Source organism: Schistocerca americana, chromosome 9 (genome assembly GCF_021461395.2).
Source record: "Schistocerca americana isolate TAMUIC-IGC-003095 chromosome 9, iqSchAmer2.1, whole genome shotgun sequence".
NCBI lineage: Eukaryota > Metazoa > Arthropoda > Insecta > Orthoptera > Acrididae > Schistocerca > Schistocerca americana.
Window position 1 is genome coordinate 35,172,162 of NC_060127.1, and position 25,671 is coordinate 35,197,832.

At 38.9% G+C, this 25,671-nt stretch overlaps 1 protein-coding gene across 1 annotated transcript in view; it reads left to right on the forward strand.

The window, feature by feature from the left end:
- Positions 1–15,785, forward strand: part of LOC124551096 (E3 ubiquitin-protein ligase UHRF1-like) — a 58,621-nt gene extending 42,836 nt beyond the window's left edge. The window contains exons 10-13 of the mRNA XM_047126027.1: positions 3,355–3,511; positions 6,873–7,097; positions 11,496–11,594; positions 11,710–15,785. Of these exons, the coding sequence (XP_046981983.1) occupies positions 3,355–3,511; positions 6,873–7,097; positions 11,496–11,594; positions 11,710–11,859 (631 nt within the window). The 3' untranslated portion in view covers positions 11,860–15,785. The remainder of the gene's footprint in view (positions 1–3,354; positions 3,512–6,872; positions 7,098–11,495; positions 11,595–11,709) is intronic.
- Positions 15,786–25,671: the final 9,886 nt, after the last annotated feature.

Sequence of the window (25,671 nt, forward strand, 5' to 3'; positions counted from 1 at the left end):
GTTTACAAATAAGGTGGTACTTTTCTGTGAAAACGTGTGTGCATGCTAGTCATATACATAAAATTTCTTTTATGCTAATCTAAAACAAAATTTGACACGTTGAACCCAACCACATATGTATCATGTACTCAGAAACTCATCTGTGAAGTAGGACAGTTGTCAAGCAGAAAGTACTTCAATTCATTTCTTTAAACTGTCATTATCAACCAGCACTTTTAATTAATGAGGGATGTGGTCAAATATTTTTTGGCTGCACACTTTGCTCCTTTTTGTGCTAGTGTAAGCCCAAGTTGTGCTTATTGGTGGCATATTTAGGAATGCTCCTATTATTTTCATTAAACAGATATAGGATGGGCATCAGATATTATTCTTACTGCATGCCCAAGGAATACTTTGTGTGTATGTATGGAATTGTTTCAAATAAACTATTCTGTATAACATCAATGAATGGAAGTATGCAAAAGAGGATAATTTTCTAACACTGCCGTTACACATAGAGCAAATGTTAGTCAAATGTTTGAGAAGATCTATCCTAGTCAACCATTTTTCAAGATGATATGTCATATCAGGAGTGGAAATGGGAAACATTGTAAGTGCCATTTTTTCACAAAATGTGTTTCCAGTACTAATTTGTTCTTGGTGCTCTGTCGCATGTCCCTAGGATTCCTCCAGGAGTCAAACCATGGAGAAAGTCTTTCATTGGCAGAGGTTCGTGGTCTTTGAGCCAAGCTGTTTCCCCTCTGCAGTTCCAAAATTTAAAAGATTTGAGAATTTTGTTGACTACAGTTCTAATAGTCACCAGTGTTTATGGCACTTTGAACAAAAACTTTCCTTCCTGCTAATTTGTCGAAAACTGGCATTTTTGAGACTGTGTTCGTACACAAAATGAAAGTTGATTGTTGCAAAGCAGAAAATAGCAACCAGCCACTGTTAATAAAGCTATTTATTTACACAGATAGAGCCATTAGCTATTTTGCTAATGTCAGTTCATCTTCAGAGGGATGTTCACATTTATTTTACAGTGTGTGTGGTGTTCAACTAATGTAAACAGAAACCAATATTAATGTGAACAGTAGGCTAAGGATGGAACAAAAACTGTCACTTTGAAACTGGTAGTGGCACTGTTTGTGTAAATAACCATAATCATCAACAGTGGCTGGTTACTGCTTTCGTTTTTGTAAGAATCACCTTTTAAAAACTTCCTTATTTGCACTTAGGACCAGCTAGTTTAACATTCTTACCATTCTGGATACCAAGCCTGTGCGTAGCTCGGCTGCATTTGTACTTGATGTAGTGGGTGCTAAGTTTTGTATCTTGAACTACTCATGGGACAACGTGCAGATGATTTTGCTGTTGAATTTCAGACGTGTGAGTGGTTTCTCGGACGAAGATAGATTTTCTTTATAAAGAATGTAAGCATTCAGAAACATTCAGCCAGTTATGCTGGAAACCACTTTCTTCCATAATTTCAGTCTTCCTCTCATCCAGATAAAAGTACGTTGTCATATCTGAGGAATCAATCCCTCCCATGTATTTATTATACTGAAATGTGACATCAGGTTTCTTCAAAGGTTGTCGTTTGCGAATACTTTTCTCTGACACTGTTGCAGTAGATGAGGAACTGATCAACAAAACTGGATTTTTCTGTGACATCTTTTTCCTGAAGCCACAGAGAAGCACAAAGGCCTTTCTAAAGAATTTGACCTGCCCAATGTCAAATTTGGAAAGAAGATTAGGTGGGAGAAATTTTCTGTTCCTGTATTGTACCAGTTAGGAAGGTTCCCATTGAATACAGTTTTTCCACTACTGGAATTGACGTGAAAAAATTGTCACAGAAAATGTTGTACCCCTTGTTCATGTAATTACCAAGAGCAAGTAATTTTGTAATAACTACATAGCCTTATCCGTGCTCTTTTAACTCCACTCTGTCAGGTTCACATCTTGCTCCACAGTACACATAAAATCCAAGGCAGTAGTTCACCACAAAATCACATTGCATCCAGAACTTTACACCCCTATCTGTGGTGATGTTTGTTAGGGAGATACTGGACGAGTTGAGAATGAGTCTTAGAGCCAACAAGGCTTTCGTCAAGCCAACAAGGCTTTCGTCAACACTCAGCTGTTGATGAAGCATATAGTGGTGATGAAACGCATTATTGGCAGTGTTCAGCATAATGTCAAACTTCGCAGTGGGGTCGTACACTGGATGCCCAGGAGGGAGCAATTTTGTATTGTCTGTAAAGTGGAAAAATTTTAAGAGCAACTGAAACGTATTTTGTGAAAACATTCAGGAAAACCATAGTTGCCATGTTATTGTCTGTGGACCAGTAACTAAAAAGTGTCAGTTTCTTTATGAGTCCCATATTTAGTATTACTACCCCAAAAGCCCTCTTTTCTGGCACTGAGGTAGTATACCACTTTCTCACACGAGAGTGCACTGATAAGTTTACGTTTGCTTTGAGAAATAGCCGAGCATATCTGTTGCCATTATTGTCAACAGTTGCACTGGGAAAACAGGTTAAAAAATTGGCATAGCATTTATTGATACATGTTTGGGGCCTGGTAATTCCGAAAACGTGAAGCGGTGAGGAGCAGGATTGTCCAACTCGTCAGTTCCAATTTCAGCAAACGTATTGCTGGCTGCAATCAATTCTTCAACATTGTCTTCATCGCTGCTGGGTGCAGATTAGACTATTGATGACTCGCATGATGAGACATCACCACTAGACCACTGATAGATCGATCCACTGTCCGAAAAACCTGCAAAATCGTTCTCACTTTCACTACTTTCCATGGTATACATCGCACTCAAACAAGACTTCTTGCTTGGCGGCACCATATTACCTTCGAAATGAACGAAAAACAGCCTTGTGTTTGGAACTCGAAAATATCGATTATTGGCATCGACGATCGAAACAAAGTACTTGACGACTATCTTTCGACCTTTGTTTGTCTTCACGATATCGATATACCACGATCTGTGCCTTAGTTTGAAAGAAAAGTATGCAAAAACGGCAGTATGATTAGATTGTACCTGGCACTTTTCGCGCGTACCGTGTGATCGGATTAGATTGTATTTGGCACTATAAGGGCTAAACTTCTGATCAATATGCACACTGCAAAGTTCACTGAGATTTATAAAATGGCTCTAAAACTATTGTAGCAACATACCAGTTCTCTCTTTGAGAGTTCAGTCATTACAGTTTTGTCATTTTAGACATTAATACAGCTGTACTTTACTAAGTTCACATCTTCCGTTAATCAGTAGAAAATTAATTTGTAAATCTTTTCATATGGCAGCCGTCACTGTCACTAGAACACGTTTTAAAAATTTGTCGTTTTTTAATGTTCCAGGTACGACGGCATCTACAAGGTTGCGGAATATCGCCCAGAAAAAGGACAATCTGGTTTCATCGTATGGCGATACTTCCTGCGTCGGGACGACCCAACACCGGCCCCGTGGACGGCAGCTGGAAAGAAATTGATAGCATCTCTTGGCCTTCAACTTGAGGTCGGTGCATCAACATGTCGTATACCATAACGACCCTGTTACATGAATTTTAATTAATTTTTATGATATCAAATGTCACGCTTTCCCAGTTGCCTCCATTTGTGTGTCTCTGCTCCAAATTATTTCTCTCTTATTAAACTTTCTTGACTTTACTGGATTACTGCCAAAAATATTGCTGACTTGCACATAATATGGGTAAATCTTGAGTCATTGCTGGCAATAGGCAGTAAACAGAAACCCCTCCGTCCATCCAAAGAGGGTTAGAGGAGGAAATGGAAATTACTTTGAATGGTTGCTGATTGAATACTTCCATGTTAATGATGTGTAGTAATTAAACTATAAATAATTCTCATGCAGTCTCACAAGTGGCTTAACAATTAAATCATTGGTCTAGTGCATTGTTGAGTGAACAGTAGGGTGTATATGTGATTAGTTCTTTTCACTGATCATACATACTGCCTTTGCACCAAATGAGAGCATTTCTGCTGTCTGTTTGCCAGCTAAACTGGGAGCAGATGCTACTTGGCCACGGTGTCTTGCAGCCAACAAATATTTCTTAAATGTGATCCTCTTGTTGTTGTGGATTTATCCTGAAGCATGTGCAGGACTTGACAAAAAGATATTGGTGCAGCGATGCAATGGTTGTGTGAGTATGACATCACACGATAAACTGAGAGTTACCCTTTTAGAGAACTGTTTTCTACAATACATTTAGGAGATGATGTTTTCAAATTAAAAAAAAAAAAAAAAATCTAGATTTCGCACAACAGACTGTCCTCAGGCATGAAAAGCAATATTAAATACAGGATGTATGTTGAAACATGACCATTTGTTTCTACACTGCCAGACAAAAAAATTGAAGCATCCAAAAGGAGAGAAAGAAATGAAATTAAACTTCACAGGTCAAGGTGGTATGTGATGTTATTTCAGTGATAAGAATATTGAGTCAGATCACAAAGACCGTGGGAGTATGGACGTACTCGTCATTATGACATTGCATCCCTTCCGGCCTGGATGGATGCCCTGATTTGGCTGGGAAGGGTGTCATAAAGCCGTTGTATTCTCTCCTGAGGCAAGATGGCCTGCAAGTGCTGTATTTACTCGAATCTAAGCCGCACCTGAAAAATGAGACTCGAAATCAAGGGGAAAAAAAATTCCCGAATCTAAGCCACACCTGAAATTTGAGACTCGAAATTCAAAGGGAGAGAAAAGTTTTACGCCGCACTTCCAAATCTAAACAAAGTTAGTCCATTGTAATATGAGACACAATTTAGGTCGAATGAATGACGATACAGCTACAGTAGTTTAGTTCGAGTCATAAGCTTAGCAGTTAAGCTTTACCAGGTAGCCATTGCTATGCGTCAGGCACTCCGTCCGTATTTATACGGGTACCCTTCCTTTTTCACGTGCTTCGTCTGGTTTGAATTGATTGCTTATTTTTCTTTGATCTGATAAGTGCCGTTCTCTTTGTTATAGGTGTTTATGTCACTCTAAGCTGAAAATGCATTACTGTACTGTGTCATGCATTGTTTGTCACATTCTGATAATGAGTGTTTACGGCCTGTCGTCACTCGCCGCATGGCTTGCTTTTGTGCACGCTACCGCCTCTTACAATTTAAAAAAAAAAAAGAGAGAGAGAGAGAGAAATCGTCTCATTAACGAAACAGTGGGAAGAGACTGCCATTTGTTGTTACATACACTGCTGCTTTCTTTGATAATGATCAACAAGCACCAAATAATAGACTGCGTATGATAGAAAATGTTCTGAATGAGAGTTTAGCAAAAATTTTTCTCCATTTGAAAATCTTTGCACACGCTTCTTTAGTTCATTACATTCTGCACAGAAATTACAGTAATCTTAGATTTAAAAATCTAGTCAATTGCCGTGCTTCATTTCTGACTGTATCACTATTAGGCATAAGAATAATACGAATATATAAACATGACATGATATGTATGTATATTCTTCCGCGTTTGCTGTTATCTCACTCTAGTGTCATAGTTTAATAGGCATACAGAATTTAAATGAATAGCAGCAAACACGAAAGAATACATGGCAAAATGTTTACATTTGTATTATTCTTATGGTGAAGAGAATACTGCATGTGATTCACATGTCATAAAAGTTCCAATTGGCAACCATCTCTTCTCACAGGTAGGAAAAAATTCAGAACGTAGAGTTGGCCGTATTGACAACCATCCCAAACAGTCTTGCCAGTCAGATTTTTGTAGTACATTGAAATGCTGCTACAATGAACAATACGGAATTTGTATTTACTTCGTTGGATAATGTATGAAAATGTGAAACTCTGGGCAGAGAAAAAAAGCTCGTCTTCCACAATTTTTTTTTTAACGCAGTGGTTTTGGCGCCAGTATTTATCTTTGTGCCTACAAAGCATGCCTGTTTAGCGCTACATATATTCGACGACAGAGTTGTGACGGAACCTACCAACATTTTTCAGAATTTCTGCTTACTTTGCACTCGATTTTTGGATTACAAAAACCGGAAAAAAGTGCGGCTTAGATTCGAGTAAATATGGTATTGTAACTGATCCTTGGTATCCTGGATACTGGCTCTAGAAATGAGTTGATGTTGTAACTGGTCCCAGAAATGTTCTACCGGAGACAGATCGTGTGATCTTGCTAGCAACAGGAATACCTCAACATCATTCAGAAAGTTCTGTTGGATAATGGCACCACAATACTGTCACATCAGAGGTAACGTGAGGACATTAGATGTCTGTGAAGAACCATTATGCCCTCAGAGTTCTTTCAGTCACTATCAGCCAGGATCTGAAGTCACACCCAATGACTGCTCATGTCATGACACCAGGATTGACAGTGCTGTGTGGCCGTGCGGTTCTAGGCGCTTCAGTTCGGAACAGCGTGACCGCTACGGTCGCAGGTTCGAATCCTGCCTCGGGCATGGATGTGTGTGATGTCCTTAGGTTAGTTAGGTTTAAGTAGTTCTAAGTTCTAGGGGACTGATGACCACAGATGTTAAGTCCCATAGTGCTCAGAGCCATTTGAACCATTTTTGAACAGTGCTGTGCCTCACCGAAACATTCGAAGAATGAGACCTCTCCTCAGGTAGTGATAGTTGTAAAGGGTTGTGCAGAACTGAAAGTCATTGCTGAACACAATGTGACTCAATTGGTTGGCAGTCCATGCTTCCCGGTCATACCACCACCCCAGATGCGACTGGTTGTGTTAATGTGTTGGACTCAAGCATTTTGGGTTTACATGTCACCATTTTATGCAGTGCTGATACAGTGGTGAAAGTTAACTTTCATTGCCATTTCCATGGTTACCTTTTTTAAAACCAGTGTCAGGTGTTTTATTTGAATTTATATTCTTACAGGTGCCAGAAAACTACGATGTAGCGCTCGCAAAGAAATCTGGAGATAAGCCGAAGAAAACAGCCAAACGTAAATTAAGCAATGGAAATGAAATAAACTTTTTCACAAAAAAGGTGAAAGCTGAGCCGTATGTGATTGATGCAAAAATCCAAAAAATTATTGCCAAAGACAAGCAAAACACAAAGCTGTGGGAAACTTGCAGTTCTTCACTTCAAGATGGCAAAAAGGTAAAGTCCAGTGTACTAAGCAGGCACAACGTTTGTTTATCCTAAATACTTGACATTAAAACTTCTTATGTTTCACTAATCTGCTAATATAATTATGTGTTGAAATTGTGATTATTTTTAACGTGATAATACAGTTATTTCCTGTGGCGGGTGTAATATGTGATTAGGTTGGAACCTGTAACAACCTTTGTTTTCATGTGTTAGGTAGAAATACCCTTCTTTATGACTCCACAGATGAAACTGTCACATGTAGTTTATTAATTAATCAGTCAAAAACCAGAGCTTGTAAATATTGTAGTTACCAGTTATTAGTAAACTCTGTAGCTTCAGTAGTGATGGAAGATTATGATCTCAGTTTATAGAATTCACTGAGGAAAAGTAAGTCTTTTTTTTAATCCCTTTTTTTTCCACTCAGCCATATTTATTGATGTCAGATATACATGCTATTGATTTCAGAACCAAACTGCTATGTCTCCAAGCATCTTACAAGGGCACAGATATCAATTTACATCTTTGTCACCTGATGATAGCACTGCAAAATTCAACTATCAGTTGAAGTTCAGATACACTTTAACTGACTGACACATCCAAAATTTCACAAGTTCAGTTGTGTAGATCAGTTGAGACATCTTTCTGCTTGTGTTTATATATGAAAAATAGTCCCATCATGCCCTCCCCCAGGAAATGGCGTAGATGTAGATGGATCCCTGCCCCTTTGTAAGATACCTGAAGCTGGATCTGATACTTGGCATTGATAAATTTAACTGAGTGGGATAGTAGAAAGGAAAAAGAGAGGAATAAAAATATTTGGAAAGCTAGCAAAATTTTCGTTCTCTTTTTCTGTGTACCTGTCGGTGCTCGACACTTATTCAGTGAGTGGTCTCCTTTACTCCAAAATAGTTTACATTCTGCAACCACTTCACTTACTATTTATACTAGGGCGAATCACTCACAAACTGGAATTATTTTTATAAGTTTATTTAAGCTTCAGAAAAATTCATACACATGGAGATTATTTTCCTATATAGTCTGCTGAACAGAATGGACATTTTTCCTAGCGGAATTTTTGGTTGAGTTTGGACAGCTGTGTGTGGTCAAGCATTGTCACGAAGCACGGTCGCATCCCTGATTGGAAATGCGAGCCTTTGCTGACGATATGCCCATTTTGTTGCAATTTGTCCATTTACCTCGAGATGATGAAATTTGTGCTCTGTGGTGAAAAGATTAGGCACACACCTTGTGGACATTTTCTGAAATCCAAGGTTGTTAGTAATGATTGTCTGAGTACCACAGTAGTGTATGCCAACCTCAGTAGTGATTTCAGCGACTATTATTCAGCAATCAACTTCAGTATGTTGACTGACAGTGCAAATATTCTTCTCAGTCACACAAGTCCTCGGGCAACATCAGTGAGCTGAATTCTCAACTGTTTCTCATTCTTGTAAAAACTTGTTTGTGCCTTGTGTTGTGTGCACGAGAGTCTTTCTCAGGGTGATGTCACCAAACTGTGCCACAAGTCTCCCAGAGTTTTGAATGATTTTACAACTTCTCTTGTGAGAAACTTTATTAAAATGTGTTGTTGCACAACAGATGACTGGAGCTCTTGGTATGACATTAAGATTCTGATTAAGAAACGGTATGACACCTTAGTTGTGAAGAACAACTGCTGGAAATGAAAAGCATCAATGAGCAGAGTCTGTGCTGCTCTCCATTTGCAAAAGTGTGTGTAAAACAAAAATTCTGTTTGATACATGCTTCACCCTCTTATTAAATTATGTTTTTCTAATCTTTCCTTTTCACTGTCACAAGATGTAAATTTAGTCTCTCTTGCACATGATACAGACACAGGAATGAATGATCTCGTGGCGACTCAAATATTTGCCATTTTCATGAAAAGATTCAAGCCAAATATTTTGGAAAGACTCAATACATACAGTTCAGTATATCTAGCAGAATACCGTAGCTGTAATGTGTTTGGATGATGATTTTCAAGAAGGATTTTTTAGGGACTCCAAAAAACAGAACTTTCGGTTAAAATAAAAAAATCCAGTGCCCTAGGTTTTTTTTAGTGCATTATTTCAGTTACTTTTGCCGTGCACACAATTCTAGCTAATTGGGATTTAAAAATGGGAAAGAGATATTCTGAATCCAGATGGAATTTCCACTCTGTAGTGGAGTTTGCACTGATTTGGATCTTCTTGACATATTAAAATTGTGTACTGGTTCGGGACTGGAACATGGAGACAACTACTGTACCGACTGAGCTAGCCAAGTTGGACTCAAGACCCATCCTCATAGTTTTTACTTCGACCAGTACCTCTTTTAACTCCCAAACTTGATACAAGTTTTCCTGTGTCCCGTACAGGGCTAGCACTTTCTTTTGGGAATTCTAGACCTACAAGGTATGCAAGAGACCTGGGGTAAAGTTTCGGAGATAGGGGAGAGGTATTAAACAGCACATGATAAAAAAATACCATTAATGAATTTAATGAATTGTTACTACAATATGTTACAGTAAGGTGACTGAGACCATCAGTCATGTGTAATGGCTGCTTGCATGGCACAGTGAAAGTATGCACATAAGATTATAGTGGTGATTTGTTTCCCTCAATACTTTAATAGCAAAAGGAAATGATTTATCAGTGTGACCTTTCAGTTACCAGAAGGCATTCTTTCTGAAATGGTGAATTTTGTGACATGTGTAGATGTGTTTCTGTCTGAAAGAATGAAGTGAAAGGGGTGATAGGACCTTCATTAAAACTACGGAACTCTAAATGATGCGAGTGTCGGAGGTGAATGTTTACCATGAAGTTATATGAAGACCAATTGAAATTTTACCCTAGACCAGTTCACTATCCAAATAAACTAGCAACGAGACAAAACTTTTCCTGCCAAAATAAGCCAACTAATCCCAGTGTGAACATAATTTCAAAGAAGGCAGACAGTGGCAGCAGTTGCACATTGACAGTAATGACATAAATTCACTCAATACTGCTATCAAAACTGGTGAGCTTCTGATTTGTAACTGACTGCCTTCGCCGGTGAGTTTTCCACATCACAGATGTTATAGCATTTTCTGGATTCTTTAACTCCCACAAAATGTTTCTTGCTTTCTTTGGTTCATGACCTGTCCATTTTCTGCAGCTACTGTGTGAACTGCAAACACCAACTACGTGATATATTAGCAGTTCATCTTTTAATAGATTTTGGCAGTATAATCATGGTATGTTTATTCATCTGTAAAGATTCATATCATCCACATTATGTTGAACTGCCAGAAGTATTAAACTGAAAACTGTGAAGTGAATTGACAGTGTCAAAGGTAGAACCCAATTGTGAGGCAGCAGTGTAGTACATAAAATTGCTTACCTTGATTAGCAGTTTTTATAATCCTCAGTGAGTAAAGAATATGGCAGCTATATTGGTTGAACATGAAAAGCAGCTGGAGATGTAGAATTTGGTTGTGATATTTGCTGGACATTTACTGAGTAAAGTTCACAGCTATCAGTTCCAGTCCCTTGGCAAACAAAGGCCAAAAGCTGCATATGTTGGAAGCTCTTATATCAACAGTCCTCGCATAATGATCAAATGGTCAACCTCAGATAAGTACTTCTGTTCTCATCCTCATTCACACCCCTAGTCACTCTGTTCTTTCCGCACTGTCCACTCCATTCCAGTCATCTACTGGCCCTTAAGTTAATGTCATTGTGGCCATCAATGCATTCTGTTGTTTCATCATATGCATGTCTACTCTGCAGTTAAGTGTAATTCTGTATACTTACATGAACTATAAAACTGCAATTCATGTGGCAGTTGGCACCAGTTACAGATTTCGATTTAATTGTAGCATGATCCTACATCCCAAACCATTTTTACCTCTCCATGTACTATTTCTCATTGGTTGGATGTTGTTTTCTTGTATACCACCTCTGAATTTGTTTACTGTTTCATTTGTATATTTTTTACTATTTTACAATTTTACATGCAAACATTTTAGGTTATGCTTTACTATATTTGTTATGAATATCAGTTACCTACAGGTTTCTTGCAACCAGTCACATTTTATTTATTTATTATTTTCACTATGCATTTAGAAGCTTTAAACTTCAATCATCAGATAGATTTATGTTAGTTAAATAGGTCATGTATGTGCCATGTGTTTGCTTTTTGGTAACATTGTGTGCACATTTTGTTTGTCTGTTTTTGTGTAACTTAATGCTCCCTCTCTTCTACTACTACTACTACTACTACTACTGCTTTTTCTTCTTCTACTCTCTAAAAACTAACCCACAGCTTCAAGGAGGTGAAGTTCCAGTGCCACCTCATCCTACTATTTATTGACTCAGCAGTATATGCTTTTTCTATTTCTAAATAGTTTTTGATATATTTTTTTTGCAGAAATATCTTGATGCTGTTATGGAAAATTTTTCTTGCATATGTTGCCAAGAATTGTTGTATCGACCCATTACCACGCCTTGTAATCACAATTTCTGTTTGGTAAGTGGCAAAATAACAGCAAATTCGTTGTTGAATTGCACAAATCAGGGTATTAAAGCTATCCTGTACAATTCTGGTTTCAAAGTAATTATGCCTTAATTTCTTCTCTTTGCAGGATTGTATGCAGAGAGCTTTCAAGGCAGAAGTCTATACTTGCCCTACATGCAGGGAAGACTTGACCAAAAAATTCCAGTTTGTTGTGAACGAACATTTATTTGGAGTCCTGAAGGCATTCTTTCCTGGCTACGAAGAGGGCCGCAAATAAATCGCTGTAAAATACTCTCTCCACAGCGTGAATTTTAGCCCAGATATATTGTTTGTAAAGATTTTTACGCAAATGTAAGAAAGACTTGTATTATACTTAATACTAATATCATGCATCCAATTCGTGCATCAATTTTTGTTACAATCTTGTATTGTTTTAAGTGTTCAAGTGTAATTGTCAAGGGGCCGTGAGCAGTGCAAAAAATCAAATTTCAAAAAGTCATTGAAGGTTATACAGACTTAATGATTTTTTTCTGATCAAATAGGCTTAGAACATTATTTGCCTATGATCTGTGTTTTTGATAATGAATTTTTACAGATCTGTCAAGCTAGGTGTATTAAACATTTACCAAGTGCAAAATATTTCTTTCTTGTGTTTCTATATTGTTACAGAGATTTTTTGATTTCTAGTATTTCTAATGATGCAACCTCAGTTTTAGTAGTTTTTAATGGATTTTTATGCCGTGTAGCCTATGCCATAAATTTTATTGGCAAGTACATAACTGTCTGCTGTGCAGCTTAGCTGTGGCTGACCTGTGTGCATATTAAAATTTCATGCTTTACTCTGCAATGGCTCTGCTATAGCTGTCTGTGCAGAACATTATCTCTTGTTACCAGCACCCCACTTTTTTGTTTTATGGTTGGTTTTGTGACACATGTTAGGGACAGTAGCTGTTAATCTTTGCTTAGCACAGCTGTACTCCTGTGCAGACTTATTTTATTGTTAGTTACATATAAAATAGTGTCTATTCTGTGGTTAATATCCTGTTGGACCATGCTTTATTCCTTTGTTGGTGGTTCTTTATTAAATTTATACATTTTAATTGTAATTGTTTGAATAACAGTTATTCTTCAATTCAGATTGTTGTTGTAATGGCTCAAATTCTTCGGAACTGTGAAAGATTTAGGTATATATTCTGTTGTTTAAAACTTTCAGACTTTTAGTTTTGGTGTTTATCAAAATTTTACCTAGGGATAAGAATGAAGATTCCCATTGTTACTGTTTATGCTTATGTTGCTATATATGTCTTCTCCACAATAGTGGATCAGCCTTTTACTTGGGTTCTACATGATGGAGTTTTGTTAACTGTGACTCGGACTCAAGCACTCTCATTTGTCTCTGCCATATCATTTTTCTTGCTGTACTGTAAATAGAAATTTATCTTTTTGCAATAGGCACAATAAAAAGATTCACACAATCATAGCTTTCGGCCATTAAGGCCTTTGTCAGCAGTACACACACTCACACGCACACACACACACACACACACACACACACGCACACACACACACACGTACGTTTGCAGCCTGAGAGCTGAACCTACACAGTGTAGTTTCAGCTCTCTGAGACTGCAGACGTGTGTGCAAGTTGCATTTGCGTGCGTGTGTGTACTGCTGAAAAAGGCCTTAATGACCGAAAGCTATGATTGTGTGAATCTTTTTATTGTGCGTATCGAGACTCAGCATCTCCGCTATATGGTGAGTAGCAACTTTCCTTATCTTGTATTGTTACATTCCCTCCTGGATTTTCCATTGTTTTATTTAATTTATCTTTTCATCACATGTGAAGATGACGTGGCTGTTTTCGAATAACAGACAACACTTGTAATTCATCTCCTATTTTACATTCATTTTTTTTCTTTTGCTTTCTCTTTATTATCTCAGAAACTGAGATTGTGGAAATGCAAAATCTTTTCTCCCAGTGTATTTTTACAAATATGAGCAGTATAGTATTTATTTCATACTATAAAGATTTGCCCATTTGTGACAACAACAATATTGCATTTTTTTGCCCAAAATTGGCTTGTTGACTGGATAAGACACAATTGAAGTAGCATTGACTGTACTTCATCGCTCCCATTGCATCCAAAGCTCTTCATATATGGTCCTATTAAACAAAAAGATATTAAATCATTTTTATGCTTTGCTTTATTTATAATATGCAACCATTTGTGTAAGTCATTAGCTTTAGAATGTGTTGTGTTAAATGACAAAAATAATTGTATTTTATACTTGGTATTTTAGTATCTTAAGAGTTATTTGTTGCACATATTTTATAATGACAGAGAAATTCAGGATTTCAGATAAATACCACATGAAAAGAGTCACAAGGTTTTATTTTTTATTTCTTTTTCATTTATTTTTGTTGTTCCTGTATTCCACTTCATGGGTTGAAATGTATGAATAGTTTTGCAGCAGTAATCTGCACCTGGTGAACATTCTTGATTATCAGCCATTTGCTGGATTCAGATCTTTTCCATGAATTCCAGTCTTCAACTATTTGCATCCATGTTGCTCTTGCATCATTTATTTCTTGGAATCCAGTGAGGCATTTCCTTGGTCCATGTACTATATTGTGGTCTTTGCTACATATGCTCCCCATTTCTACATCATTCTCATTCATGATTGTTATTACGTCTCCTGGTTTGTATCTTGATCCGTTTGTCATTTAGTTGTTCCCAAAACTTGTAATACATGCCAGATGCAGAACACACTAACACATTTGGCATGTTCCTTCTGGTTTAAATTACCACTGGCACTCCAGGCCTTTTGTACTTTATAAGTTTATTTTTGTTGTTACCTGTCGATTTATCATCCTCATCCGTCCTTAAAAAATTTCTGTTGTTTTTGTGGTAGCATTGTGAATTTGTTTTATTTTATTTGCAGTATGTTGATCATTGTTTCAGTCTACTTTCTATTTGATTTCTTCTGAAAGAATTTGTTGAGGTATCATATCCGTAGTTGAAAAAATCATTCAATAGTACCTGTCTTACCTTAAGCTTTAAAATGCCATAATATAATTTTGTTGTGGGACTTGCTGCCATTCATCACATTTTCTGCCTCCTCAATGTTAACATGTTGTTGTGTACACTTGAATGAATTTTCCTGTTTGCGTACATACCTTATGTAAATGCCACTTTCATCTGTGTCCATATAATTGTTAATTTTTCAAGATAAGGTCTTCATTCAGTGTAACCTGGTATGCCTTCATATTTCTAAATTCTCATAGTATACATTTCTAATTCCCTTCCTGATAGCTGACTTAATCTGATTCTACTCTGAAATATTTTGTTTATTTTTAGAACTAGCTGTGTAGAGATTTCCTTAATAGCTATTTCATTACCTTTACTTTTCTTGTTCACAATAAAGCAATCATTTTAATTTCCACCCAGCTGCATTTCTCTGTAATAAAAATGTTCTTATCTTTATAACTCTTATCTGATCTACACTTTTTCAGTACTTCTGACAACCTCACTGTCGCATTTGATCTTACTTTATTCCTGTAATTTATCTTTGACTATAAAGTTCTGCAATTGACTGATGCTATAGTCTTTGCAATACTTTTTTAATAATGTGTGCCAAAAATGAAATCATAGAGTTAAATTAAAAATATTAAGATTTAAGATGAAAATTAACCTGCAAAATGAGGAGTGTCTACTTAATAATTGCATAGACAGATACAGTTGGAGAAGAGTTGTCACAAACTGAGAAATGAGCATAAAATCCAGTGCCTTTTCTTGTAGTTTTTCTTCATGTAGAGAAGGGCATGGTAACAAAATCGGGTCTTCCACCCATTTTCTCATCCTGCAAAATCCAAACAAAGATTGGAAAGCAAGAAATTGCATTTTGTGTTTCTCCAATGTCTGGGGCAGTGCTGTGCCCAAACATTTTCTGCTGGAGTTACTTTGCAAGCACTCGCCCATTACATTTAGTGTTAATATGTACCTGCTGTTGAACAGAAAATACAGGACTGTATAATTCATGTATTAGTGTACATTCCTTTTAATTTTTGTGATTTATAATCATGTGGCTTTTAAGCAAGAGTGTTTGTACATACATTATTTTTTTAATGTATACCTCTTCAATTCATGTAACTTTAAAATGACCAAACATTCCTATTTTTAATAAAAAAAATTATGAAAGTAAGTGAATGTTTTGTTACTATCTGATCCTTTATTGTACATACATAAAAATGACAAAGACATTCTATGCATGTAAAAATTTTCATTGTAGTATGCTGTATTTATTTCCACTCACGGCTTCCGTTATTGTAAGATGCTAATGCTCTCTTGTATGGGGACACTCAAGTCAGAGGTATCAGATTCACATCTGAGTGCTGGAAGAAACTTTCACCACTAGTATTTGGGTTGGGGAGAGACTTTCCTTATCACACCTTGTGCCACTGACCTTGGGTAAACACCAAATCCCTCTGCAGTGTCCTACAAAATTATGGAATTTGAAACAGGTGATCGTGATCTGTTCATCAGTTGAGCACAGTGTGAGCTTTTCAATCTGTGCTATTCGAAATAAGTGGACTGTTTTTCACATTTTCCTTCTCAATTCCATTAACACCTCACACAGTTGACATTCACATACACTAAATAATTAAACTTTTCTTAATGTATAGGGATGTAAAATTGAGTTACTTGAACCAGGGCTTTAACCAATTGACATCGTAATTGCTGTCAGATGAGGGTGTTGATACAGGCAAACCCCTCTGCCTCGGTACGACATACAGTGATTCCAGCATTCATCATAATGCTGCCCTATACTTCATTCAGTAGTAGTTATCGATTCTCCAGTGAGATCTGTGGTTGGGAAAACCAACGCCCAATCACAGATCTTCGTAACACTCAACAATATGATTTTAACACAGTGGTCGCCATGAGGCCACCTCTTTACAGCACAGGTTCGTGCCTTACACCATACAACTGCCGATGTTCACACACTCCTCTATGTTTAGTACAATATATAGTGCAGTACTGTGCATTAAATTGTATTTCTTAATATGTAATGTAATTGGATAGATCACGAATCTACTCACGAAGTAGTGACAGAACAAACATAAAAATATAATGAAATTTGCAAACTTTTGGAGCCATTGGTTGATTCCTCTGGCAGAAAAGTCCAATGGAAAGGAAGAGGCACGAAGGAAAAGGACTGGTGAGGTACATGAAATAGGGAGAGATTGGAATAGTCACCCAGAACCCTGTGTCGGGGAGGCTCACCGGACAGAATGGGGAGACATTGTTGGTGACTGCACTGGATGAGATTTGAAAATCTGAGAGCTTAAAGCTGAATGGTGGAGGGGTTACTTTATGCACACCTTTTGAAAATATTTTAATTTAGTCAGTTACTTTATATTTTAATTTTTTGTTTTAATCGATCAAAATAAACGTACCATAGATGTGCAAAATTTTTCAAAGTGTTAGTACTGACATTGCTTTCCACAGTGAATTTCACAACGAATATTTTTCAGGTTTATGAGCCTACTTATCATCAGTCTCTTTAAAAAGCATGTTGTGAGTAAAAGTCAGCAGCAATTAGATTTGCAGTCTTTGAATATATTTTCATGGTGGTCATAAAAGTATCCGCAGCTTGGTAGTACACTTTATTAAAAATGTGTTATATTGCCAAGTATGTTCTAAAGCATATTTGCAGTTTCTGGACCCTACTTAACACATAAGTACCTCGTTAAGAAGTATGTAGCTGATACAAGTCAACAACAATTAACAATTTTTCTAAAACTTTTTTAGGGTGGGCATAAGCTACATTATGAGAAATGCATTGATATTTCTAGAATTAATGCCTTTGTCAACCCATATATTTGAATAGCAGGGAAATCTCTGTTTCCCTTCATCCTCACAGCAGGTGGTCCCTCTTTTCTTAAGGTCTAAGTGTCCTTCCCTTTTTGACCTTCCCCAGCCTATCCCCTTCTTTTCTCTGGGGAAGTATCAGTTAGTTCAGAATACACAGACAGTGTGTACTTCCACGAACATCTGCAGTGCTGAAGTTTCATGTCCTGTGGAAGTAGACACTGGCAAGCAGTCCTGTCTCATAATTATATAGTTTTTTCTAGTGAATTTTCCTTTTGATACAATTAGTCTTAACTACTTGAAGTATTGGGAAATAAGAATTTGTATAATTTTACGAGTTAGATTGAAATGTCTCTCTTGCAGCTAGTGATGTATACTTGACTGCTACCCACATTGCCTGTAGGCAAGGCTTTTACCATTTTTAGTGTCTGCAAGCTGAAATTGAGACATGGACTGATTTTTATTTTGGCTGCTTACTTTCTGGCCTGCAACTCGACGAATCCGCTGTAGATGGATTTTTGTCACTTTTTTGTGATATCACTGTAGATTGTGTCAATCAGTATCGCGACTATGAAATAAGCGGCTTAGTATTACATGCCGGGACGCCAAACATCACTCTCTGAAACTTTGTCAAATTAAAACTGTGTGCTGGACCGAGTCTCAAACCTGAGATCTTTGCCTTTCCTGGCCCAGTGCTCTACCAATAGAGCTATCAACTCACGACCCATCTTTTGAATGGCCAGTGTCAGTTGGTCACAGCAAATGAGCTCCCTGCCGTTGTTGGATAAGCAGCATGTCATATACTCTTAGCTCACTTATTTGTTTCATAGTTTAATTCTTAATTTCTTTTTGTGTTTTTGGGTACTTACATAGCTTAATTCACAAAGTTTGGGCGTATTATAATATTTGAGAGTTGTAGCATCGCGTTAAGGTAACCGGTATAGTGTAAATTCACGTAGTCGTCAGTCATCTGTTTGTTTCAAACAGGTTGTGAGATAAAAGAGAGGAAAAGATTGTTAGGGATGGATAGGGACTGTGCCTGTTGTGTACGGATTCAGGGGGAATTGGCCACCGTCCATAAACAGCTGGGAGCTGTGATGGCCGTTGTCGACAGGCTCCAGGCTGTTGCCCTGCGTCGCGGTGACATTGGGACACCCGAGGCGAGCGCTTTGGTGCCTCTGGAACCTGTAGCATCACCTGGGATCTCTGATGCCACTGCGCCCTCGGATTCAGACGTCCATGCTAGTCGACACTTGCCTGATGGTGGTTGGCGAACCGTGGTGGTGTCACAAGGGCCGCAAGGCTGTACCCTTACACCTCCGTAACAGGTTTGAGGTACTGCCCACTGCTGAAAGTACTTTTGAGCCAGCTAGGAAGGCCTCACCTGTTGAGGCAGCGGCCAGTATTCCTGAGAGGTCCGGACAAGTGCAGAGGGTGGGATTGCTTGTCATTGGGAGCTCCAATGTTAGGCGGGTGATGGAGCCCCTTAGGGATATGGCAGCTAAGGACAGGAAGAAAGCCAATGTGCACTCCATGTGCATACTGGGGGGAGTCATCCAAGATGTGGAAAGGGTCCTTCCGGATGGTACAGGGTGCAGCCAGCTGCTGGTGGTGGCTCATGTCAGCACTAATGACATGTGTCGCTATGGATTGGAAGAGATTCTCTCTGGTTTCCGGCGGCTGTCTGAGTTGGTGAAGAATGCCAGTCTTGCTAGCGAGATGAAGGCAGAGCTCACCATCTGCAGCATCGTCGACTGGACTGATTGCGGATCTTTGGTAAAGAGCCAAGTGGAGGGTCTGAATCAGAGGCTCAGACGGTTCTGCAACCGTGTAGGCTGCAGATTCCTTGACTTGCGCCATAGGGTGGTGGGGTTTCAGGTTCCGCTAAATAGGTCAGGTGTCCACTGCACACAGGAGGCAGCTACACAGGTAGCAGGGGCTGTGTGGCATGGACTGGGCGGTTTTTTAGGTTAGACAGTCTTGGAAAAGATCATAAAGGGCTCCAGTCTCAAAGGGTACAGGGCAAAGAAACAACAAGAATGGACCAAGTAACAGTCAGTATTGTAGTTGTAAATTGTCGTAGCTGTGTTGGAGAAGTACCAGAGCTTAAGCGCTGATAGAAAGCACTGAAGCTGAAATCATTATAGGAACAGAAAGCTGGCTAAAGCCGGAGATAAATTCTGCTGAAATTTTTAGAGGCGCAAACCGTGTTCAGAAAGGATTGATTAAATAAAGTAGGTGGAGGTGTGTTTGTGTCTGTCTGGTAGTAGTTTATTTTATAGTGAAGTTAAAATAGATAGTTTCTGCGAATTACTATGGGTAGAGGTTATACTCAACAGCTGTACCAAAATAATAATTGGCTCCTTCTACCGACCCCCAACTCAGATGATACAATAGCTGACCGGTTCAAAGAAAACTTGTCTCTCATTACAAATAAGTACCCCACTCATATAAGTATAATGGGTGAAGACTTCAATCTACCCTTGATTTGTTGGCGACAATACATGTTCAAAGCCGGTGGTAGACAGAAAACATTTTCCGGGATTGTACTGAATGCTTTCTCTGACAATTACTTTGAACAATTAGTTCATGAGCCCACACGAATTGTAAATGGTTGCGAAAACGCGCTTGACCTCTTAACCACAAATAATCCTGATCTAGTAGAGAGCGTTATGACGAATACAGGGATTAGTGAACACAAGGTCATTGTAGCGAGGCTCAAAACCATATCAACCAAAACCACTAAAAATAAATGCAAAATGTATGTCTTTAAAACAGCAGATAAAAATTCGCTTGGTGCCTTCCTAAGAGAGTGTCTCCATTTCTTCCAAGCTAATTATGTAAGTATAGACCAGATAAGTCTCAAATTCAAAGGTACCGTATCGACAGCGATAGATAGATTCATACTGCATAAGTTTATAAGAGATAGGACTGATCCACCATGGTACACAAAACATGTCAGAACACTGTAGCAGAAGCAACGAAAAAAAGCATGCCAAATTCAGAAGAACGCAAAATCCCCAAGACTGGCTAAGTTTCATGGAAGCTCGAAATTTAGTGCGGGCATCAATGCAACATGCTTTTAATAGTTTCCACAATGAAGCATTGTCTCAAAATATAGTAGAAAACCCAGAGAGATTCTGGTCATATGTAAAGTACACCAGTGGCAGAAAACAGTCAATACTGTCACTGCGCGATAGCGATGGAAATGTTACCGATGATGGTGCCACTAAAGTAGAGTTACTAAATACTGTTTTCCGTAATTCCTTCATGAAAGAAGATGAAGTAAATATTCCAGAATTGGAAACCAGAACAGTTGTTGGCATGAGTGACGTAAAAGTATATATATCTTAGGTGTTGCGAAACAACTCAAATCACCTAAGAAAGGCAAGTCTTCTGATCCAGATGGGATACCAATCAGGTTTCTTTCAGAGTATGTAGACACAACCACTCACTTGACGAAAGGTCTGTTTCTAAAGACTGGAAAGTAGTATAGGTCACACCAATATTCAAGAAAGGAAATAGGAGTAACCCATTGAATTACAGACCCATATCATTGACCTCAATTGGTAGTAGAATTTTGGAGCATATACTGTACTCGAACATTATGAATCACCTTGAAGAAAGTGACTTATTGATACATAACCAACACGGATTCAGAAAATATCATTCTGGTGCAACACAGCTAGCTCTTCATTCCCATGAAGTAATGAGGGCTGTAGACAAGGAATCTCAGATCAATTCCATATTCCTAGATTTTCAGAAGGCTTTTGATACCGTTCCTTACAAGCGTACATATGGAGTATTGTTTCAGTTGTGTGTCTGGATTCGTGATTTCCTCTCAAAGAGGTCATAGTTTGTAGTGACAGACAGTAAATCACCAAGCAGAACAGAAGTGATATCTGGTGTTCCGCAAGGTAGTGTCATAGGCCCTCTGCTGTTCCTGATTTACGTAAATGATCTAAGCGATAGTCTGAGCAGCCCCCTTAGATTGTTTGCAGATGACGCCGTAATTTACTGTGTAATAAAATCATCAGATGATCGATTCCAATTACAAAATGATCTAGAGAGAATTTCTGTATGGTGCAAAAAGTGGCAGTTGGCACTAAACAAAGAAAAGTGCGAGGTCATCTGATAAATTTTGGGTATACGATAAATCGCACAAATCTAAGGGCTATGAATTTGGCTAAATACCTAGGAATTACAATTACAAGCAGCTTAAATTGGAAAGACCACATGGATAATATTGTGGGGAAGGTGAAACAAAGACTGCACTTTGTTGGCAGAACACTTAGAAGATGCGACAAACCCACTAAAGAGACCGCCTACATTACACTTGTCCGTCCTCTGCTGGAATATTGCTGCGCAGTGTGGGATCCTTACCAGGTAAGATTGACAGAGGACATCGAAAAAGTGCAAAGAAGGGTGCAATAGGGGTGAGAGTGTCACTGAGTGTCTCCCTACGTAGGTGGATGTCAACAAAATATTTTTGCATTCGGAAGAGAAAGTTAGTGATTGAAATTTCGTAAATCGATCTCGCCGCAAAGAAAACTGCCTTTGTTTTAGTGACTGCCACACCAACTCGTGTATGTGTTTCTCTTTTTTTTATTATGGTGATCATTTCTCCCTATGTAGGACAGCGTCAACAAAATATTTTTGCATTCAGAGAAGAAAATTGCTTATTGGAATTTCACAAGAAGATTCCTCCACAGAGAAAAACGCCTTTATTTTAATTATGTCCATCTCAAATCCTGTATCATTTCAGTGATACTCCCTCCCCTCTTTCGCCATAACACAAAACGTGCTGCCCTTCTTTGAAGTGTTTTGACGTACTCCATCAATCCTGTCTGGTAAGGATTCCACACCATGGAACAGTATTCTAAAAGAGGACGGAGAAGTGTAGTGTAGGCAGTCTCTTTAGTAGATCTGTTACATTTTCAAAGTGTCCTCCCAATAAAATGCAGTCATTGGTTAGCCTTTCCCCCAACATTTTTTTTTTTTTTGTGTTCCTTCCAATTTAAGTTGTTCGTAATTGTAATTCCTAGGTGATTAGATGAATTTATGGACTTTAGATTTGACTGATTTATCGTGTAACGAAAGTTTAACGGATTCCTTTCAGCACTCTTGTGGATGACCTCACGCTTTTCATTATTTAGGGTCAATTGCCAAATTTCGCACCATACATATCTTTTTGTAAATCATTTTCCAATTTGTTTTGACCTTCTGATGACCACTAGCCAGTAAACGACAGCGTCATCTGCAAACAGCATAAGACAGTTGCTCAGATTGTCTCCCAAACCAATTATATGGGTAAGGAGCAGCAAAGGGCCTATAACGCTGCCTTGGGAAATGCCAGAAAACATTTCTGTTTTGATTGGTGGATTTGGTACTCACGTGACACCTGGTGACCACTCAATGCCCTCCTGACTGACCCATTCTGCTGTTACTGCTTCTCTACTGGCAACACAATACTCCACACCTCGTTTTATACTACAGGCCCACTTCTTGTGATGTCTAGATGTTAGTTACACATTACATAGAGGGTCTGTATGTTGCTAATCAGCTAGTGCAATTTGCAACAGTTCTCACTGGAAGACACACAGGAGCTAGAATAACAGGTGTTGTATGCACAGGTTAACTTGGCAGCAATTCTTCCTAATTTCTGGCCGGCCGAAGTGGCCATGCGGTTAAAGGCGCTGCAGTCTGGAACCGCAAGACCACTACGGTCGCAGGTTCGAATCCTGCCTCGGGCATGGATGTTTGTGATGTCCTTAGGTTAGTTAGGTTTAACTAGTTCTAAGTTCTAGGGGACTAATGACCTCAGCAGTTGAGTCCCATAGTGCTCAGAGCCGGAGTCTTCCTAATTTCTTCAAATTTTTCCTGTTGATTGGCTACATAACGGTAAGATTCTTCTCAGGCAATGTGGGGAGTATTGCCTGCATTGCTGTAAATAATTGATTTGTGCTATACAAATTAACATTTAATAGCTTTTTTCAATTCTGATCCATTCATTCACGCACTGTGTTCCATAAGTTCATGAAGGAGAACCTATGGGAATGCATTTAGAAGCAGAAAGGAACATCTATATAGTATATTACTACCAAATTATTCCTAACATTGCCACGGAAAATGGAAAAATGGAAATGAGTGTTTGGCTTCATTGGCTGGGAGGCCCCTTACGGGGCATGTCTGGCCATCTTGGTGCAGGTCTTATTACATTCCATGCCAGATTGGGTGACCTGTGTGCCAGATGGGGATGAAATGATGATGAAGTCCCTGAGCAGAGAAAATCCCCGACCCAGTCGGGAATCGAACCCGGGCCCCTCAGGACAGCAGTCCGTCATGCTGGCCATTCAGCTAACAGGGCGGACAAGCATTGCCATAATCTACTCATACCACGATACTCCAAGTAGCCTCACATTCAAAAATCATTGCCAAGAAACAAAGCTAAAAGTATCTCAATCAAATGTAACCATATGGTTCCAGAGATCTTCAGACTCAAACATCTATTATGTATATATACAGACTGAAGTGACAAATGAAAATTTTCACTTAGGCTGGGATTTGAACTCTATTCTCCACTCACTCACTATGCAGATGCACTAGCCACTACACCATCCTGGAGTGGCTCTGCACAACTGCACAGATTACCCTAGCACGTCTCCCTCCACAATATAAACTCCCATTCGCACCTCAGCCCGACTTAGTATTCCCCCTAAACTTGAACAGCATTGCAGAGGTGCTCCACCTGTTTTGGAACAGTACCTCAGCTGCTGGGTTTCAGGCAGGATTCCCCATTTTGTTAGATGCTGAGGTGCTATTCCAATACAGTCAGAGAGCCTCTGCAGTGCTGTTCAGGTTTAGGGGGAATACTGAGTGGGCTAAGGCATGAATAGGAATTTGGAACGAGGAGGGAGGTGCAAAATAGAGGAAAATAGGAGCTACTTAGGAAAAGCCAGTGCCCTTCCTGTTTCACTTGTCAGCTGCTGGTATCACCTAACGCGTTATATTACCCATTTATGTGACTTCATTCATTTTAGAGACAGCTAATATGATTAGAATGAGCAAATACACTGCCTGACAAAAAAAGTGAAACACCCCGAAGGGGAGGAGGAAATGAAACTCCACGGGTTGGGAAGGTGTGTGACGTTATTGCAATGGACTGAGTTAAATTTACTGTACAAAGAACTTGGAAGTAGCAGCACACTTTTTAGTATGACATTGCACGCCCTCTGTCCTGGTGTATCAACTGATTCAGCTAGAGAGGGTGTCATAAAGCCACTGTATCCTCACCTGAGGCAAGCTGGCCCACAACTGTTGTAACTGATCCTGTATTCTGGCTCTAGGAGAGAGTTGACCTCCGAGCTGGTCCCACACATGTTCTATCAGTGACAGATCAGGGGATCTTGCTGGCCACAAGAGTAGCTTAACATCACACAGACAGAGAGAGAATGGATGAGGACTCAGTCATTATGCCATCACAGTTCCTGAAGTCATACTTGATGGATCTTCACATCATGACGCCAGGAGTAATACCAGTGTGCCTCTCCAAAACACTGAAAGTGTGGAATCTCTCCTCAGGTCGCCGCTGTACTCAGTGAGAATGGTTATGTGACCTAGTGCAGACTTGTGGTTAGTTGCTGAACACAGTCTGATGCTATTTGTCAACAGTCCATACTTCATAGTCACGGAACCATTCCAAATGTACCCATTTGTATTGTGGTCTTTCCGGCAACATATGCATAGGACAGTAATTCCCCAGTCTGGCTGCTGCTGTTCTCTGACCAACGGCACAGGATGACAAAGAATATTGGAGGGAGTGTATTACTTATTCTCAGATGTAAGCACAGATGTCAAAGGGTTACTACATTGAGATCACAAAAGCCATGGGACAGTGATATGCACATATACAGACGGCGGTGGTATTACACACACAAGGTATAAAAAGGAAGTGCATTGGCAGAGTTGTCACATGTACTCACACAATCCGTGTGAAAAGGTCTCCGACGTGATTCTGATCACACAAAGGGAATTAACAGACTCTGAACTCGGAATGGTAGATGGAGCTTGACACGTGGGACATTCCATTTCAGAAATCAAGAGGGAATTCAATATTCCGTGAGCCACAGTGTCAAGAGTGTGCTGAGAATACCAAATTTCAGGTATCACCTCTCACCACAGACAATGCAGTAACTGAAGGCCTTCACTTAATGACT